The sequence below is a fragment of the Pelodiscus sinensis genome, chromosome 5 (assembly GCF_049634645.1).
Source record: "Pelodiscus sinensis isolate JC-2024 chromosome 5, ASM4963464v1, whole genome shotgun sequence".
NCBI lineage: Eukaryota > Metazoa > Chordata > Testudines > Trionychidae > Pelodiscus > Pelodiscus sinensis.
This window is the reverse complement of record NC_134715.1, coordinates 116,050,136-116,070,954: the sequence shown is the minus strand read 5'-3', so window position 1 is coordinate 116,070,954 and position 20,819 is coordinate 116,050,136. Positions and strand designations below refer to the sequence as shown.

General features: G+C 40.3%; 1 protein-coding gene across 8 annotated transcripts in view; it reads left to right on the top strand.

The window, feature by feature from the left end:
- DOK7 (docking protein 7) overlaps positions 1-20,819 on the top strand; it is a 108,858-nt gene that overhangs the window by 32,792 nt on the left and 55,247 nt on the right. For all 8 annotated transcript variants that reach the window (XR_012904405.1, XR_012904404.1, XM_075930821.1 and 5 more), the window contains 2 exons: positions 10,972-11,079; positions 12,538-13,412. Coding sequence is in view for 6 of the 8 variants with exons in the window: in XM_075930821.1 (XP_075786936.1) it covers positions 10,972-11,079; positions 12,538-13,412 (983 nt within the window). In the remaining 2 variants the exon portion in view is untranslated. The remainder of the gene's footprint in view (positions 1-10,971; positions 11,080-12,537; positions 13,413-20,819) is intronic.

Below are 20,819 nucleotides of genomic sequence, written 5' to 3'. Positions count from 1 at the left end.
ATTACAGCTTGCAGACACTTGCTGGGCATGGCAAGTGCAAAGTGGTTTTCATTCTGAAATGTCACAGTACAGATTTATCAGTTGAATGTCTCCGTTTCCCTTGCTGCTCTAGCTCATTCATATTTCTGTTGCTGCTGGTCTTTATGTGGTCTTAACTAACTGTACTAAAATACAGTATTCTGAATAGAGATGGACCCAAAACAAATCAGGGGCTTGAATAGTCCCAGTTTGAACTTAGAGCTGTATCTGGCTGCTGTTTGTAATATTGAAAATTTGCTGAGCCAACCCCCTAGAACACTAATTTTGGGTCCAAATGATGTCTTAAGCACACTCCAAAGCCCACTGAAGTCATTGGCAAAACTCCCAGTGAACTTCTAGTGTTTTGGTTCAGGCTCCTACATTTTGGTCTGAAGTTTGCAGTTCAGGCTCCTCTTTGGTGAGTAAGGATTACATTCCTTTTTCTGTTCTGTGGTACATGCTGCATGCATTGTAGTGTTCAGAGAAGAAATCAGATGTGATCTTGCAGGAGTTCTATGGCCCTTTGGATTTAATAGGTGAGGAAATGTAATACAAGTTAGGAGTATGTCAAGAAGGGTAAGGAGGTGGAAGTTGAACTTGTTGTGCAATAACTGTAAATTGTCTATGGTGAAGGAAGAAACTTTTAAAATAGTGGAGAATAGAGTTCATATTTATAGAAAATGTTTGCACTTCTATAGTTAGGTGTATTTTTAATGGCTTTCAATTTAAAAATAGTTTTATGGGGTTTTTCTCACTGCTGTAAACATGCAAACAAACCAGTCTCTTTCTTATGTTGAGATGTGATATAAAAGATTTATAGTAGATCCTCAGAGTTACAAACATGGGAATGACTGACTGACCAACTACACTCCACATTTGGAACCAGAAGTGCATATTCAGGCAACTGTGGAGACAAAAACCAAAAAACAACAGCTATAGTACACAACCATTTTAAATATAAACTACTTTAAATAAAGGGATTAAAAAAAAAAGGTTTGACAAGGAAAGGAAACTTTCTGCGCTTGTTTCATTTAAATTAAGTGATTTAAAGTATTATGCAGAAGAAAAATGATGGTTCAAAGCTGTGTTAAGGCAATTTTCAGTTGTAAACTTTTGAAAGTACAACTAGTGTTGTACAACCAGTCAGTGCTGTGAACATTTCAGAGCTACAAACAATCTCCATTCCTGAGGCGTTTATAACTCTGCGGTACCACTGTAGATTGGATGTGAAATTATGTGGAACGATAGAAAACCCCCTGTAGTCCTGCCCTTCTAAAATTAGAGATGCATATTTTATACAGCACTTGATTCATCTTTCTCTTCCTTGAAATCAGTGCCTGAATACCATAGTAAACAAACCATCCAGAGGAAGGCAAACCAGCCTCATAACAGCTCACTAATTTTATATACTGGTTTTTGCATTTGTAATATGAACATTATTATGAATTGTTTGGAAATTTTTAATTGATTAATCTTTTTGACATGCACAGATGTTTAGACTTACAATTTTGTCAGTATGCACAGAAAATTCTAATTTACTAAAGATTTCTTTTTATGGACATGCAAAAACAAATTATTTAATTACATATATGCTTACAAGGTCTCCAAAAGAGCTCCAGGTAAAGAATTGTGGCAATGGGCTACTAAGTAAGACAATCTTAATTCTAACTTTTGACTTTTGCAAATTTAATGATTTTAAGTATATTTTTATATAATTTCCTTTTTTTTTTTTAAGTTTAAAAACAAAAATTCTATCATGTAGAACAGTGGTCACCAACCAGTAGATCGGGATCTACTGGTAGATCTTGGAGCCTCTGACAGGTGATCTTGAGAGGTTTGGCCAAGAGGCTATCAAGTGCTGGCACTTCAGCTGCCCCTTCCTCCCACTGCTGTGCAACTGCTGTTCTTCGCCTTGGAGCTGCCTCCCCTTCACCCCCGGGAACCTCCTGCTTGCTGTGCAGGATAGGGGAGGGAGAAGAGGGGTGCTGATGTCAAGTGCCCCCTCTCCCATCCTCTATACTATTTCCACAGAGCAGAGTAGGGGCACAACAGGACTTGGGAAGGAGTGGTGCAGGGCCAGGGCAGGGGTGAGCCTGCCTTAGCCCGCCACCACCCAAGAGCCACCTGATGTATGCAGTGCCTAGTTGGAGCCCAAAGCCTTAAACCTTACCCTAGTCATGAACTCCCTCCTGCATTCCAAGCCCCGACGCTAGCCTTGAGCACCCCTGCATCCAAATGCCCTCCCAGAGCCTGCACCTAGAAACCCCTCCAGCACCCCAACTGCTTGCTCTAAGCTCAGGTCAGAGTCCCTCTCACACTCCAAATCCCTTAATCCAAGACCAGAGCCTGCACCCCCACCTGCTGGCCCTGCCTGATGAAAGTGAGGGAGAATGGGGGCGGGGAGGAGGATGGAGTGAGCAGGGGGAGAAGACTCAGAGAAGGGGCACAAAGGAGGCGGGGCCAGGGTATTTGGGTTTGAGGTAGATCTCAGAATGCACTTGAATTCAAAAAGTGATCTCATGCTTTAAAAGGTTGGAGACCACTGATGTAGAACTATTGAGCCTCAAAGAGCCACAGCACAATCCTGTAACGTTTGGGCTGGGTAGGTAACTGTTTTCAGTAGAAGCTTGCTATCGTCTGTGTGGGGCTGCCAAAAGAGCAGGATGAGACCCGCTTTGCCAGTGGGTTTCAGAGGGTACGTCTACACTAGCCCTCTAGTTCGAACTAGGGAGGCTAATGAGGGTGACTGAAATTGCTTATGAAGCGCGGGATTTAAATATCCTCATTCCACGAGGAGTAACAGTTAATTAGAACTAAGGGGTTTATCTCGGAATCCCACTTCTCTGCCGTGTGTAGACGTGGGCAGTTACTTCGGGCTAGTCAGTTTTCAAAATGGCGACTGGCTGGGAGTATGCTAATCAAGCGCAGGATATTTAAATCCTGCGCTTCATTAGCAATTTCGGTCACCCTTATTAGTCTCCCTAGTTCGAACTAGGGGGCTAGTGTAGACATACCCAGTGCTACTTGTTAAATGGGAATAATGGGTTTAATTCCAAATTCTAGAGGGGAGTGTTCTGTAGGGGTTACAGACTATATTACTGGTTCCCCTCTCCCCTTCTTCTCTCTCCATATACATCTTTGTCCTCCACCTTGATTCTGTCTTTCCTGTTTTTCCTGCTCCATTCCTGTCCCTTTGGTGCTCTAGGCTTAGTTCCTGCCAGGTTCCCTCACCTGTTTCAGTGCTCCCCGCCTATATCTTGTATGCTCTTATTACGAGCCTCTGCTTCTCCCTTTTACTCAGCTCATATACTCCGCATTTCTCAGCTCCTTCCCCTTCTCCTGAATTTTCTGGCCCCCTCTGCTCTGGCCGTCTTTTCTGTCTCCAGTTCCTAATCCTTCTACTCCTTGAGATCTATCCCAGCTAACTTACCCTGAACCTCTCCCTGTGCCCCATGCCAGGTTGTATCTCCTATCCCTCTGCATTCCAGTCAGGCTGCTTTCTCCTCCACCATGCTGCTTGAGGGGAGACTCTGAGAGCAGCAGGAAGATGATATTCCTGTTCTCTGTTCCAATACCTAGTGTTAGACCGGGCCCCTACTGCCTGGAATAGCAACTGCAGGAAAAATCCAGGTTAACTCCTGCAGTCTGCTTAGTAGAGATGGGTAGATCCCTGCAAATCTGCGGATGTGGATGCAGATATCTATGGCTCATTTTTGTGGATATGGATGTGGTTGCAAATTTTGTTTCTAGAACCCTACAAATTTGCAGATAGCTGCTTTATATCTATGGGTACTCACATCCACGGATGTGGATGCAGATATTTGTGGACCATTTTTGCAGATGTAGATACCAGTTTTATACCCATTCAGGGCTCTACAGAGGCAGTTGAGAGAATTTAGCTGTTGAACTCTAGTCTCTACTGAGTACATGTGAACTGCAATATTTTCAGAGGCTGATAATTGGTAAAATATAGCTTTAGCATCTCAACAAAGTTGTTGCAAGGTTTTTTTTAACATGGGCAGTCTTCGCCAAACTTAAACCATTAAGGCTGGAATTTTCTATAAAAAATGTTTGCCACAATTTGGAAATAATTTATTATTTGCTTGGATTATTTTGTAATGTTTCAGATAAAATGGTCCAGTTGTTTCCAAGAATGAAAATTGTCACTTTGTTGAATAATTGAATAATTGATTCAGACACTGCCCCTGCTAATATAGCCATTCAGCTTTTCAAAAAATGCATTGATAGATTTTTATCGTAAGGCTTCATCTTCAACAGAAGCCAGTATATAGTTTTCAAGTTTATTTTCCCACCTAAGAAGTTTGAGTGCTTCACAGATATCTTTCTGTATGTTTTAGAAATGTCTGTCAGTCTATTTGTGAGTCCATTTGTTCAAGAACTCCTCCTAAATGGTAAGAGCTAGTTCTATTTTGGTACACAGCTTCCTCTTATCCTAACTTAATAGCAAGGTAGGGTTTGGTTGTGCTAGGATAATGGGATTTGTGCAGAATTTGATTTTTTTTCATGGAAAGGGAAGGGAGTAGCAGGAGGCGTTTATTCTGCAGAGTGACCACAAAGGGGACATCAAGGGGAGCCACAGATGGGGACCATGACAGCTATAATCCCATTGGACTAGCAGGTGCTGAGGTGGGGAAAGGGATGGCTATCTAGTAGGGATATTAAAATATGTTTATTTTTGTAAACGTGTTTGCATATTAGGGGCAGGTGAGAGCAGCAGCACAGGGGGCAGGTGGCTCTGTGGGAGCCGGTATGCGCAGGGAGCCACCTGCCTTCCCCCACCCTCTGTACTGTTACCTCTTTATTGCAGGGGTGGGGGAAAGGGTGGGCGGCTCCCACCTACCTCCCCTTTCTCATGCTGCCGCCTCTGTATCTGAGGCAGGAGCACGGAGGTAGGGGCCAGGGAGCAAAAGCTGTCTTCTCATTAACATCTACACTATCTAGTGTATATTTCAGAGAGTTTGTATATATGTCTGTGTGTTCATCCCCCCAGCTGGGGGACAAGCACCCCTCTCCTGGCTCTGTCTGCTGAAGCTGCAGCAGTCATGGACAGGTGCTTCTCACCTGGCCCCAGCTGCTGTAGTGAGAGAGGGCAGGGGATGTCCTCTCTCCCCAGGGCACCCTGCATACTGAATCCCTCATCCACAGCCCCACCCCAGAACAATCATAGAATTGTAGAACTGGAAGGGACCTTGAGAGGTCATCGAGTCCAGTCCCCTGCCCTCGTGGTAGGATTAAGCACAGTCTAGATCATCTTTGATGGTGTCAGTTAAACCTGCTCTTACAAGTTTCCAGTGATGGAGATACCACAACCCCCCTAGGCAATTTATTTCAGTGTTTAACCACTCTGACAAGTGGGAAATTTTTCCTGATGTCCAACCTAAAACCTCTCTTGCTGCAATTTAAGCCCATTTCTTTTTGTCCTATCCTCAGAGGTCAAGGAGAAAAACTTTTCTTCCTCCTCCTTATAACACCCTTTTAGATACTTGAAAACCGCTATCATGTCCCCTCTCAGGCTTCTCTTTTCTAAACTAAACAAGCCCAGTTCTTTCAGTCTTCCCTCATAGGTCATGTTTTCTAGACCTTTAATAATTTTTATGGCTCTTCTCTGGACCTTGTCCAATTTTTCCACATCTTTCTTGAAATGTGGTGCCCAGAACTGGACACAATACTCCAATTGGGGCCTAATCAGTGCAGAGTAGAGTGGAAGAATGACTTCTTGTGTCTTGCTCACAACACTCTTATTTATGCATCCCGCAATCACGTTTGCTTTTTCAGTGATTTAAATGAAGAAAAACAAAACTTTTTGAGTTAAAGATCCCTGTGTAATATTGTCATAGTTGATTGGAAAAGGTAGATGACTGTCATCAGCTGTGAATGGCAGAACAATATATAGAAGACTGTGGAGACATGGAAAACAAATTTTAAAAATGGTCTGTGGTTATTTTAGCTCATAATACTGAAAGATGCATGCATTTTCATGCAACTGTATTTCAGACTAATATTTATCAGGTGCTGTTCATAATTTTTAAGATACGTATGGTAAAATGGCACAACTTATCCTGACTTGTGTATAGTGCTGGAGATTCATTTGCAGACTGGTTTTCCTTATCAAGTATTCTGTTACACAGAATGTACTGTATTACTTGAAAAGGTCATGTTGTCAGCAGCTGCATACTGTATCTGGCAAGTGTATCAGAATCTACCCAGTCTATTGAAAGGACTATGTTAAATAGATTAATCATCCCTGCTCTTCAGCTAACTAGGTCTAAATTTCCTTGTAGTGGATTATACCCAGAAATACTGAAGTTATTAATATTTCTATTTAATGCAAAGCCATGTTGGACATTAATACTTTCTTCTTTAGGGATTTGTTTATGAAATGTTCTGAATTACATAATTTGGTTGGTTTAGCAATTTAAGTATGAACCAGATTTCTCTCCACAATTTTGTTGATGGGTTTTGGATTTTTGCCTTTGACTACACCTCTCAGACATCTTGGAACTTAGAAACATGCCTTTTTGTCAACTTCAAGAAGGAAAAAAGGTCCTTTAATGTTTCTTTAATATAACAAAGACCCTTTTTGCAAAAAGAAAGAGAATTTAGTGCAGTGAAAGGAGTCAGATTGTCAGCAGAAATTGAATCTTCCATTATCTACAGACTAGGTAAAGACTTCCCTAAGCTTCCTTTCAGTATATCCATGGGTAGGAAGTCATGGTGATATGCATCTATAGCAGCCTTTCATGTACAGAAATTCACAGAACATTTTTGCTAAATAAATAAATTATTCAGTATTAAACCAAAGAAAATAGAATAAATGGCACATGGAAAAAATACAAATTGGAAAATTTGCATATTCTCTTGTTTTTATTCACAATAATAATAATAATTTGTCTAATTTTAAAAAAAATCTAATTTCCAAAGGTGGCAGCTTTAACTGCCTGCATAGCTGGGCATACATAGCTACACAAATGTGGCCATTATATGTTTGCGTGCATACTTGCTTGTTCAAATGCAGTATTTGCAAGTGCAGCTTAGACACAGGTTGAACCTCTCTAGTCCGACATTCTCTGGTCCAGCAACATTTGTGGTCTGGCATGGTTAGTTAGCTGGATGTCCATTTATCATGGGTGTGGCTAAATTTCTTGTGGTCCCATAAAGTTTGTTTATAGCCACCAGTCCCTGCTCTCAGTGTTCTGTGTGTGATTTAGCTCTCATTTACCCCTAAATGCCTTCTGAGAGCCCAGTAAACAAAGGAAGTGTTGATAATGCGGCTAGAAAATATTAACCTCCTGTAATTTGGAAAACTCTCTGGTTTGGCACCAGTCAGGTCCCTAGGGTGCCAGACTAGAGAGGTTTCCAGTTTTGAGAGAACCTGTATTCAGTTTTGAGAAGTATAGTTCAGTTGTGTAGAAAACTTAATGGCGTTTTGATACAACACCATTTTCCCGATCCATACTTTTTGTTCTGATGTGCATACTTCAAGATATATGTACATGAAACCTGTTCTACATTTGAATGACCACTGCGCTGTGCTTTGGAATTGATCGTCCAAACATATATAAATGTCTCTCTAGTAATTAATGCATGGGTCCAGTATTCTTCAATATTTTCATTACTGACTTGGATAATGGAGTGGAGATTATTGCTTGTAACATTTGCAGGTGATGCCAAGCTGAGAGGCATTGCAAGCACTTTGATGGAGATGGTTAGGTGTCAGAGACCATGATAATTTGGAGAATTAGTCAGAAATTAACAAAATTTAAAAAATCCAGTAAAAGCAAGTGTTAAGTACTTCTGTTAGAAACGAAAGATGAAATGCACAACTGCAAAACAAAGGATTTAAGGTCTCAGTAGTACTGTAATAAGTCTGAAAAGGATCTGGGGGGTTATAGTGGATCACAAACTGAATGTTAACAATGTGATGCTGTCGAAAAAAGGAAAATGTCTAATATGGAAAATATGGGAGGTAATTAGCCTACTTTACTTGACTCTAGTGAGGTCTCAGTTGGAATACTCTTTCCATCACTGGATGTCACACATCAGGAAAAATGTGGATAAATTGGAGAGAGTCCAGAGGAGAGCAACAAAAATTATAAAAAGCCTGATAAATAAGAAAAGATTTAAGAAAACGGGGAGATTTAAGAAAACTGGGCACATTTAACTTTCAGAAAAGAAGACTGGGGAGAAAGGGGGATCTGAAAACAGTCATCAAACATGTTAAGATGATCGGTTTGTCTTAATGGACTTAATCTGCCGCAAGGAAAATTTAGGAGAGATGTTAGAAAAGTCTTTCTAAGTATAACAGAACTTAAGTCCTGGAATATGTCTCCAAGGGAGTTTGTAGAATCTCCATCACTGGAGGTGTTTAAGACCAGGCTGGACAAACATCTTTCAAAGATGGCCTAGGTTTGCATGACCTTGCCTCAGTGCAGGGGGATGGACTAGATCAGCATTTCTCTACCTTTTTTAATAAAGTACCCCTAAAAAAAAAGGCACCCCCCTTTAAAAAAATTGTAAGTACCCCCAGTACCTACAGTTTTCAGACACACACAATTTTTTTCTACTATTTCAACACATTTGTTTACACAACTTAATCATAGCTGGGCGGGCGATGAAATTTTTGGGAGTAAAAAGTACAAAAATTATAAAGCACTATAAAATTTAAAATAAAAAATTTGGTTTTCTCCAAGTTTCAGTTGTGTTGATGCACCCCCCATCCCCGTCAGACTTCTCTCAAGTACCCCTAAGGGTACTCGTACTACTGGGTGAGAAACTCTGGACTAGACGTCGTCTCAGGGTCTCTATCCATCCTACATTTCTGTGAGTCTGCATAGTGCTCATCCCATGCTCTCGAAGCTTTTAAATACATGAATAAAATTTCATAGCATGAAAGTATTTGAAATACACCACAGTGGACTGCTCAGTTGGTTCTAATGAATGCCCACCAATGCTCATGATAAAAATAAAATCCCTCCATCATAGGTATCTCAGTCAATTCAACCTTCACCCGACCCTTTACTAATTGACCAGGAAAGCAGGGTCAGGGCAAGATTTCAGCTTTCTTCATGGTAGGGGATCCATGTCTGTTTGGAAGTGATGAAGCCTTTTCTTTATTACAATGTTTCCATGAATGTAAGTGCTCAGATATGGTGGGCTCACATGTATAGAAAACCGTGCGCTCAAGAGAGAGTTCATGAAATGATTCTCTGTTTGGAGCTCTGATTAGGTGGTGTGTGGGAAGCTGCTGTAAAAACTTCCTCAGGCAGCTATGTCCACTATGTCATGCTATCACTGTCCTGGGAGTTGCTAGAGTGAGTTATTACAAATTGTTTAGTGGTTTTGTATTGTGCACACATGAGGTTTAGGATGACACCACCGACCCATTTTTACTTGTGACCTAAACCAGTATTTAAAAACAAAACAAAAAAATTCTCTGGAGATCAGAAGCTGATAAACTTTAACCCACGTTTCCTCCTAGCCTACGTAAATCAACTCATCGTCAGTTTGCTTTTCTTCACTCTCCCACTGTACCAGACTTGCACTCTAAGTGCTTTGTAAAGCTCATCACCGCTGAACTAGAATCCTAGACTTCTAGGACTGGAAGGGAACCTCAAGAGGTTATCTGGTTTAGTCCTGGCACTCCTGGCAGGAATAAGATTTTTAAGAGCAGGTTAAACCAACACTTGTCAGGGATAGGCAAAATATAGCCCACATCCCAGATCCGTCCCATCTAACATTTCTGTCCAGTGGAGCTGTATAGATGGCTCCTTTTTGCACAATTTTGCTCATTTTTTCAGGAAGAACGGCTCTTGCGTAAGAGGAGGGTTTTGCACAAAAAAGGAGCTGTCTACATAACTCCTTTTTGTTCAAAAGCCTCTTGTGCAAAAAGGCTGCTAATTAATTATGCAAATAAAGCACGGCAATATTCTACTCTGCACTTCATTTGCATAAGCTTTTGCGGAAGAAGGCTGCAGTATAGACATAGCCATGGGGGTGAATCTCTCCTTTGATGCATCTATACCATAGGAGTGAACCAAGCCCAAGTCTTTGAGAATAGAGAAACAATGTAAAATCATGATCACCCTGGTTTTCACCATTTGAAATGGTCCTCCATCTCAGCCAACCGATATAGGTTTGTTATAGATGCTGTGGCTGTAAATGTGATCAGGAATGTGGTAATTGCAGCTGTGCCGAAGCTAATCTGTATTCTATCTCACATTTGCTTCTTTTCTGTGTAATTATGAGACCTACTGAAACTTCAGTGAGAATGAGTTAGCAGACCATGCCTACTGCAGCTGTGAAATATTCTGTGCATTTTTAAGATGTTTATAATAATCTTGTCAAATTAGTCGCAAGAATATAATAATGATTGCGGCCCACATCTGATTTTATCGTGCATAGCTGGAAAATGAAGAGATGCAGAGAAGAGTGGCATGTTTTCTGAGGAAGATGCACACTCAAGTTTGTGAAGTTTTCAATATCTATCCTCCCAAGGAGATGGTGGGATCCTCATTCATTGTGACATTTCATTGAGCTAATCTAGTAGAAATGTACTGTAAGCAATAGTCCCATATAGACAGAGTGGTGGTCTGCATGATCTAATTGACTTTTTCCATCTCCAATTCATACAAGATTAAAAAAAAGAAACCCCACACACTTGATGTGAGAGATCCTTTAAAATAGGTGAGCCGGGTGACCTCTTGAGGTTATTTCTATTATTCTAACTCGTATGGCTGCAAAAAAAGTACTGAATTTGTTTATAAATCCTTCTATCACCTTTTGGAGAGGGGAAACTAACAAAATAGAAATGGCATGGCAAGGTTAGAGAGCCTACAGGAGAAAATGCAGGATAACAGTTGGTTGTTGTTTTTCTCTGAATACTTTTACTGCCTTTTAAAAAAATTTACATCCACATTTGTTCCTTCCTTAAAGACCCAAGCACAAATCCAGCCTACATGGAGGAGAGAGTGACCCATGAAGCTTTGCAATTAGAAAAGCGTCTGAGCCTACTATCCCAATCAAGTCACCCAGGTAGTGGAGGTAAGAAATGCCCAAGATGAAGCTATGATACAAGCCTGGATTTCATCTTGAGAGTCTCTTTCCTGAGGCTTCCAAAATAATATTTTTAAAATGCTGGTTTTTTTTGAGCCTTCCATTTTAAAATACTGAGCTGTCTTCACTCCCTCTTCTTTAAGGACATGATCTGAAGTTCACTGGAGCCAGTGGGACTATTTCTTTAGTGGGTTTTGGATCCTGCTGCAGAGCCTCAAGTCAGGAAATGTCTCCCAGGAGTAGTTGTGTCAGTCTGGATATGCAAAAACAATGAGGCGTCTCATGGCACCTTAGAAACTAACAGATTTATAAAGGCATAAGCTTTTGTCAGATGAATTGGAGTTGACGTTACAGAAGCACGGGGTGTATATAAGGAAGAAGTTGCTTGTGTTAATAAAGCCAATCAAGTCAGGGTGGAAGTGGGTCATTCACAGCATTTGATGTGGATATCCAGAAAGGGGAAATTGCCTTTGTACTATGTTAACCAGTTGAGATCCTGTCTTAAATGGATAGTGTTGAACTTGCAAATGAATTCCAGCTGAACTGGAATATACTGTGCAGATAGTCCTGCTACAGCTAATAGTGCGGAAATCGTTTCAATTTATGCATAAATGTATCATGGAACATGTGTGTATATATATTATGGATACAAAGCTATCATCATAACCATAACTGTCACCAGCTTATGTTGTTTACAGTTATGTTTTCTTTGGAACATTGTAGAATTTAGTTCAGGGTCCATCAGTTCAAAGATAATCTTCAGCTGAACAAGTGATTTTTTTTTATGTCTGATACCTTTTTAAATGTTGACTTTGCAATTGTTTAATTAAAATTCCTTGGTGAGAGAGAGAGAAAAAGCATCAAACCAGCCTTGATGTGGAGGAGGGAGGGTAGGAAGGGTGTGTCTTGAGATACCTTCAAGCTCTATATTTCAGTGATTTCTATGAAATGAAAACTCATTTCATTCAACAGCTTCAAATCAAACACAAACATTGAAATTTACAATATACAGCTTGTGGCAATTTAGCATTAAAAGCTTGCATTTTGGAACATTCTTAGATACTTTAATTTGTCCTCTCTGGTATATATCAGAAATAACTGAACTGAAGCCAAGCTGACACATATTTTACCCCAGTGTAATTTCATTGGCTTCAGTTCATCTATTCCTGATCGACACCAGAGAGGAAATTCTAGCACATCATCTTCAAATTTAGGTTAGAACGTGAGATATTTTCAGAGATACAGTAAATTTAAACTAAGGGCACCAATTTTTAATTTTTTCTCAGTGTATAAGTTGTAACACGCACTGTGTTATTTTGTCATAAACAGCTCTCCCCTCAGACAAATAGAATCCCATGATCCTTTCTATGTATCTGTCCTGTCCTTGCTTGCATTCTGATTTAATTATATTTTGAACATGGGTTGATCTAGTTTCTTTTATTCCAGGAGATGATAGAAGCCTATCAAGTTCATCTTCAGATACCAGCCACTCGGACGCTAGTGTTGGGAGTAGGTTAACAATTTGGCCTGAACAGTCTTCGGCCAGTACGTCTCAAGAGAGTCATGGACTGGCAGCTGCAAAGGGCATTCATTTTGGGGAAGAAAAACCACTTGGAGAAGGGGCACGTGGCACCACCAAGCCACCTCCTAAGCCTCTTCGGTCTAGACAGCTACAGGAAATAGGTCGTCAGAGTTCTTCTGACAGTGGGATAGCTACTGGTAGTCACTCTTCTTACTCTGGAAGTTTCTCTTCCTATGCTGAGAGTCTGGATATTGGCCACGGTGATGAGTTTGGATCGTTGCTTAGCCTGCCATTGACCCTTCCTTCAGATCAGAATTTATGTACTTGCTTGCACAGTGAGCTCCAGAGGGGCTTGGGCTCAGAATATCAGGTTCCTAGCCCTGTCAGGCATGTTTATGACATACCCAGGAGTTTATTACAAGCAGCTGCTATAGACCTGCATCCCAAGAGTGTGGATTCAACCCAACCAAAGGACCAGGACCCAGCACCTCAAGGTGTTAGTGACCCTAAGGTACTGGTACCACACTCGGAAACATGGATGGCCCCCGAGCAGAGCCAAGACAGGGGGAGGCATGCATCCTTACTCCCAGAAAGCACCAAAGACTCAAGTGATGAGACATATGTGGATTTTGTTTCGAGGTGGTCAGATGCAAAACCACAAGGACAGGTGTTAGACTCCAAAAGTAGTGAGTTGGCACCACCTAGTGGAATCCCAGCTGACCCCTGTGAAATATATAGCCCCCACCCTGGGATGACAAGAGCTCTCTTTTCAGCTTGTCCAATCTGTGGTGGACTAAAGGTAAATACCTAATACTGAGCTGATGCTAACAAAGACTTAAGTACCTTATTTAACACCATTAATTTAAGTGACTTAAGGATGTAAGAATAGTTGTGAATTGCAGCCTATTTCTTTTTGGGATAATGGAATTTGTGCTGTTTTATGGGTATGTTGAAAGGTTCAGTAGATGGCAGCCTCTCCCTTAAGAACTATGTCTGGAACAGGAAAACACTGAAATGTATATAGACCATCAAGCGATAACTTTTAATGGACCAGATTCTGTCCTTAGATACAGTGACTCACACTGACTTTAGTAGAAATGTCCCAGGCACACTGGAGGGTTGAATTTGCCTCTGTTAATTAATTTAGTACAAATGAGGGTGTCTGGTTGTTGGTATTTCTTGAGTTGAATGAAGGGAACCAGAAGAGGATGGATGATATTGTAGTATAGTCATTTGTTACAAACACGTATTTATTTTGACAAATATTTGTGTTGTGCTTATTGCTGTAGTGCTTATTTCTGTAGTATGTGAGCACCCTGTTTGCATGCTGAAGCTAGAATGGCAGCACTGCTGACTGGAGAACATAAAAGCTGCTATGCTATGGTAGTGGTCCATCTTGTCCTGTAAAATGTCATTAAGAGTGGCAGATGCTTCGGAGAAGGCGCAAAAAACCCTGCAGTTGCCAGTTATGGAAGAGTCAACCCTCTAACCACTAACAGTTAAAGGCTGACCTAAGACCTGAAGCATGAGGGTTTACATACTTTCCTACATTTTTGTTTATTTTAAAATATTTACTGTTATGGCTCTGCCTACATTATGATTCTTATTATTCATATAAATGTCGAATCCCTTTTTGAATCCTATTAAGTTTTTGGCCTCCATGATATCTTGTGGCAGTGAGTTCCATACACTATTTATGCATTATGTGAAGAAAATATTTCCTTTTACTAGTTTTTGAGAAGATTTTTTGTGGTGTTTTTATTCTAGTTACTAAACTGGAACAAGGTAAAGCAGTGTTCATGTTGGTGAGACAGAGAAAACCTGAGAGAGAGAATATAAAAATTAGGAAGTGATGCATAAAACTAGGAATTCAGGCAAAACGCTCATGTAGTGAAACAATTGTTAAATAAGGTAATTTAAGTGTATAATTTTAAATGAGCATGTGGGAGTTACATTACTCATTGGGAAGAACAGATTTTCAAATTCATAATAATTTAATAAGATTGTTGGGCTATTTGCTTTTTCCTGTCTTGTAGCTGTTCATGCGCTTGTAGTGAAGCCTGTTTTTAAGTCTCTGGTTACTAGAGGATGGTGTTGGCTCTGCATGTCTTCAGAACTGTAAAGGACTGGTATCACTCCTTCCCCCTTTTCCAGTGTACTCCCTGATTGGCTGATTGATTTGAAATGTATTAGGCTAGACACCATGTGGGAGGGAAACTCTCAGCTGTTCTGACATTAGGCAAATGTTGAAAAAGGCTATATACAGAGTGGACTGTCATCTAGAAAATAAAGAATGACCTGAGAAATGCTGGCCCCACTTGAACTTATTTTAGTACCGAATAAACGGTTGTGCTTCTTTTCCTTGCCCTTCTTAAAGAACTCTGCTTATATGCTTTTTTGAATTATACAAATAGCAGTTGTGTTTTTGTTAAAAATAATCATAACCATTCACTGTGACTTATAGCAAAATCACTTCTTTTAGAAATGACTAATGGGACCCTATTCATGCCTTCTTTACACATATTATAGTGAAATCCATATTCTGTAATGAAATAATTCCTGTTCTACGCAGTGTGAATAGGATACAATTGAGATACCACCAGGACCAAGGTGAATTGAATCATGGGTTACTTGTTTGGAAAATATTTATTGGGCCAATGTTTTGCATGGTTTTGCAATTGCTGGTCTCACAATTAAATTGTGCTAATGTTTTAAAATTCCTGATTTTTAGTCTAATTAATGAGATGGAGAAAACAGTACAGTCCATAGCAGTAATGAAGTATAGCAGCAGTTTTTCAAGTTCATCCCTGTTTATGAATTTTTTAAAATTCTTCTAGTCCTTCCTCAGGCAAAACTTTCTTTCTTGGTCAAATTGCCACTGAAAGAAACAAGTAAAACCATGAAGACTGGGGCAAATACAGGTGTGAGGCATCCCTTGACAACAGAACCAGTGAGGGAGTCAGGATTTGGGGTTGTGGTACAAGGGTGTAGACATCTGTGTGTCAGAGAGCTATGTTTCAAGGGACTGAAGGAGATGTGGGGTAGAGGATGGAGACCTGTAGGTGCGGAGGATAATTTTGCTTTTTCTAATTGAGCAAGTCCAGTAGCTAGTGAAGGAGCAGCATGGAGAAGGCTCAGACACTCCATTAGTGACCGGAAGGATGATGACCAGAATTACATCAAGATTTGGTGTATAAACTGGGGCTCATCCAGGCTCTGACAGAAAACGTCAGTAACGCTTGCCTGTTTCATTCAAGGTGAAGAATATAACCACTGAGCAAATCTATTGTACATTGAAATAAAACATAAAGGAACTAGAAATGTATTAGCAGCTGAAGTTTAAGATTAAGAAGTAAATATGCAAGCTCCTTTGTGTTCTGTGGTACAAGAGTCCCTTCATTATAGACTGCATTGAATATGTCTTTACTACTGTTCTTTCATGTAGTTATTTTTCAATTGTACAGATAAGTATTTTAGCTGAGATCTGTGTATAGTATGGGCATATTTGAGACTCAGATTCTTGGATTGTTTTTTATTAAGGTTTGCAGAGTTATTAATGGGCCACGTTCATTCCGTTTCCGACTACCTAATCACTATTAGAATGGAGAATAACTCTTCACTGTACATATTTTTTTCTGTAACATCATTTGATGCCATAGTTTACAAGATAACATCAAGATTTTTATAGGGTGGTTGTGGTGGTTTTTTTTAAACTCCTCCATTGTTTGTAAAATTTCGTAGATGCTTGGAAATAAAACTCTTTTCCAACTGATTTTTGTCCTTTTCCATCTGGCAGATACTGTTTCCCCTGCTACAACTATCATTCTTTTCCATGGTGATTAGGTATGAAATGAATATGACTGATTTTATTGACTTCTTTGTGGTGTACCAACATCAGCGAGGGCAGCAAGAAATGTGTCTAACTGTGGGAATGGTGACCCGGATCCCATATTCCTGGCTTATCCCAAACTTTCATTGATTTCAATGGGAGGGGTTTTTTTTTGTCTTTGAAGAATGTGAGATTAGACTAAGATTTTGCTAGTTAACTTGTAGTGATCCAGTCAGCATAAAAATCAGCAGCATTGTTTTTGTATGGGTCTGTTACCAGGAAACACCAGCATATATTCCGCTAGTTGGATCGCTTGATCATCAGAAAATACCACTACCTCTGTGGAGATGAGAGCCCCAGTTCCCTTGTAGTAGTACAAATCAGGAATTATTCTACTAAATTAATCTATTTTAGATATTTGTATAGTTCCTATTACTGTAGTACCTGAGTGCCTCACAACCTTCTCCACAAGACACCTATAAGGCAGGAAAATGGGTGTGATTCCATTTTACAGGTAAGGGGGCTGAGCACAGAGAGCTAGATTCACAAATGACATATTAATGGCGCAACACCTAAGTTCCAGGTGATTCCGTATTCTGGGGGAGAAAGGGCTGTCTCAGTCTCTCCTTTTGAAATTTAAATATTCATTGAGTCAGAAAGGGAAAGGGGGAGAGACTATAGTCTGCTGATTGGGACATTCTTCTGGGATATTGGAGGCCCCATTTTTAAGTACCTGGTAGGGTTGCCAGTTGTCCGGTTTTGAACCAGACAGTCCAGAATTTGAGCTTTGTGTTCGGGAAACAAATTGAGAAAATATAAATATCCAATATTTGCTAAATAAGATGTAATGTAGATTGTGATGTCATGTCAAGTGTGTCCGGTATTTTTGTTGAAACCATCTGGCAACCCTAGTCCCTGGTTCGAATCAGGCAGAGCAGGGAAAGCACCTCTCTGACATCCCAGGGGAGTGTCACCATCTGCCTGACTCTTGGTTGTAACTCTGGGTGAGTATCTCTGATTTTGTGTTTTGTGTGAGAGAGCTTAGCCTGGTTTAGGCTCCTAGTTCCAGGAGCAGGTTCACAGGCTGCAACTGAGCAGAGAGAGGTACCTCCCTCAGGCCTGGATTTAAGGGCCTACTCACCACACTCTTTGGCATTCCCTCTTCTGTTTTATCAATCTTGCTCAGCTTGCTGGCTGTTCTGAATGCCTTACTTAGGCATCCAGCCACTCATGTATTATGTGGCGAACCTGGGTTCCTATGTGAGGATTTCACTGGGAAGTAGGCACCTAAAAGTTTGACATTGCAGCGCCCATGTCTCTTTGTGGATCTAGCCCTAAATATCTTCCCCAGGTGTTACACAGGACTCTTGTGATAGAGGAGAGGTTTGAACCTAGGCCTCAATCCCATCTCATCGGGGATAAAGCCGATGAGATGTCACAGACTATTTCATTGTCACTTCTGTGAAGTTATTTTTTCTTTAACACTGAAGTTTTCATGAATGAAAAAAGATACTAAAGAAATCATAGAGGTGCTTTTATAATTAGGCTGGCAGAACTAAAATGTTCTAGATCAAATCAGTGAGAAAACAGCAAAGCAGCTCTGTCTCCCAGTTCCTCGGTCACCATTATATTACTCTTTTTACAACCTTTTTTCCCCATGGTTGAACATGTCCAGTGTACATTTACACAAAGCTCCAAGGCAGTTCTACATGGCTCAGAAACACTGTGCCTTTTTAAAGCTCTACACTTTCCTCTTCTTGTTAATAGTTCTTCTTCCATAGTCAGAGCTGTAGGTAGTTTGAGTATTCCCATACTCATTTTTCCTTGACAAAATAGGCGCTGATGGTGCGCCACTGTAATCAATGACAGTTTTGTCATTGTCTTCAGTGGGAGCAGACAAAGTCCCTAATGAAGGCCTGTGGGTTTTTTCTTACAGAGATTCTTTTTATTTTAATGCATTAGGCCAAACTTGACTTGACACCATTTCTTTCACAGCTGTGCAGAGAAGAAGCCTTCGAGCCCAAATGCGGTAAAATATTTGATAGAACAGAAAAATCCAAAAGTTATACATGAATCAGTGGTTTGATTTTTCTTTTATTTGGAACACATTGTAGTATAGTTATAAAAGAAGAGACTGTCACACTCCAATACAAATAAATAACAGCCCTAACAATAAATGTTTAATTCCGTAGAGAGCTATATTTGGAGATCTATCACGTGACTGACTGTCACTATGAAAATGATCTTTGATGTCATTGGCATTTAGCATAAACCAGAACAGTTTTCAGGCTTTCTAATTCTATCCATTTCTATTAATAATACTCTCTGATTAAATTTCATTTAGGTCTCTTAGTGAGGGCCAGACTATGATACTTTTATTCACGAGTGGTACTTTGCTTCTGATTGACTGAAATGTGGATACTGGTGGTGGTAGATGAGCAAGAATATCACAACATGACATTTCACCAGGATCAGTTTATTTTCTCAGCTATGGCTGCACTACAGAGTTTGCTCCGGTGCCACTGTAGTGCTCTTAATGTAGATGCTGTAAGCTGAAGAAACTGTTCCATCAACTTAACTATTACAACCCCTGCAAGAGGTAGCCAGTTATATCAGCAGAAGAAGAAGGTCTCCCACTAACATAGCTCGATGCACATTGGTGCTTGGATCAGTGTAATTTACATTGCTCAGAGAGGTAGCTGATACAGACCACTGAGCGACATAACTTATACTGATGTAAGTGATAGTGTGTAGATAGCTTTAGGCTACTGGCCTTCTATAGAGACAGTGACAATGGTAATAGGGTTGCCAAATGTCCGGTTTTGAACTGGACACTCCAGTATTTGAGCTTTCTGTTCGGGAAACAAATTGAGAAAATATAAATGTTTGGTATTTTCTAAATAAGATATAATGTAGATTGTGATGTAATGTCAAGTGTGTCCGGTATTTCTGTTGAAATCATCTGGCAACCCTACGTGGTAATGATCTTTTTATCAAGGTACCTTAAATAATTACCTCATAACATCCCCCTGAAACAGAGGAGGAATCTGAGAATTGCTTTACTCACCACTGAAATGCAGGCACTTTTGAAGCAGTTTGCATCAACCGAAAACAGCACACAGCAGCAGTGTACCAGTCTAAGCTCGGAAGAAAAGAATACTTTCCTAAATGAAGTTGTTAGAAAAATATTCTGCAAAATAGGTGGGCAGAATGCAATAATCAGAGATGGAATTTGGCCAGGACCCCATTATTAACATCCTTACTCTTATAAAAAGTGCCACAGGACACTTACTAACAAGTGATATGACGTTTCAGTAGCTCACCCCACAGACGGTGCCTCCAGAGATACAGGGGTCCCTATCTCTACTGGTCTCTGATGGACTTAAAGAGATCGAGAACCTTGTACATGAATCATCAGCATAATTTTCTGCAGCCCAATATTAGTGCTCCTTGGAGTGCTCCCTTGCAAATACTATAACATGTGACTCCCAATTCCCCAGTTTCCATGTGAGTTCCTAGAAAATGTAGCCTTTGAGACATGGTGAGTATTTGCAACTCCAATGATTCATCAAAGATCCTTCTAGAAAAGCACAGGGAGACTGAGGCACAGGTTTGGAGCCCTGCTAAAAGGTCCCATCTTGGATGGGAGACCTTCAGAATGCATAGATGCCGTAGGAATTAATGTTGGTGACGTGAATGGATGACACTCCCAAGTCAGTGCTACAGCCATGGTCCTGGAGGTGCTATTTTAACTGTACATGTGCGTGTGCGAGAGAGATTTTTGTTCCTTCTAATGACTGGTTTTTATAAGAAGTTTTTTTGTGTCTGCTGCTGCTTTCAGTTAGTGGGTTTACTCCTTCAATTTCAGAGTAGAGGCTCATGCCTTGAGTGTGGAAGGACTCAGGTTTGATTGCGGCTGTTGGCATAACTGGAGTCTGTTTATTATGTCTTTCAGACAAGACGTAAATTAGCAAAACTGTCCATCTGTCATGAAAGACTCTATCAGGGTAGGGATCTTAATCCAAATTGGTTTTTAAAAAGAATAATGATAGGAGCTCAGCACATTTTTGGATTGAACTCCAAAAAAAAAAAAAAAAACCCCGCCAAAAAACCCAACCCAAAATAAAACATAAAAAACTAGATGTCCAAAGATCTACATTTGAAAAGGATGTGGCTGGCATAAGAGCACTGGTGAAATGGTATCAAACATCTCAAAAGTGATAACAAGTGAGGGTGACTTTAGTATATTAATTCCCTGTAGTAAAATAATTACTTGGAGTGATGGGTGGGCAGCTCCGTATTCCTATGGCCTAATCAGACAAGCTGTTCATCTGTCGGTTAGTTGATTAGGATATTGCTAGTTTGGATATTGATCCA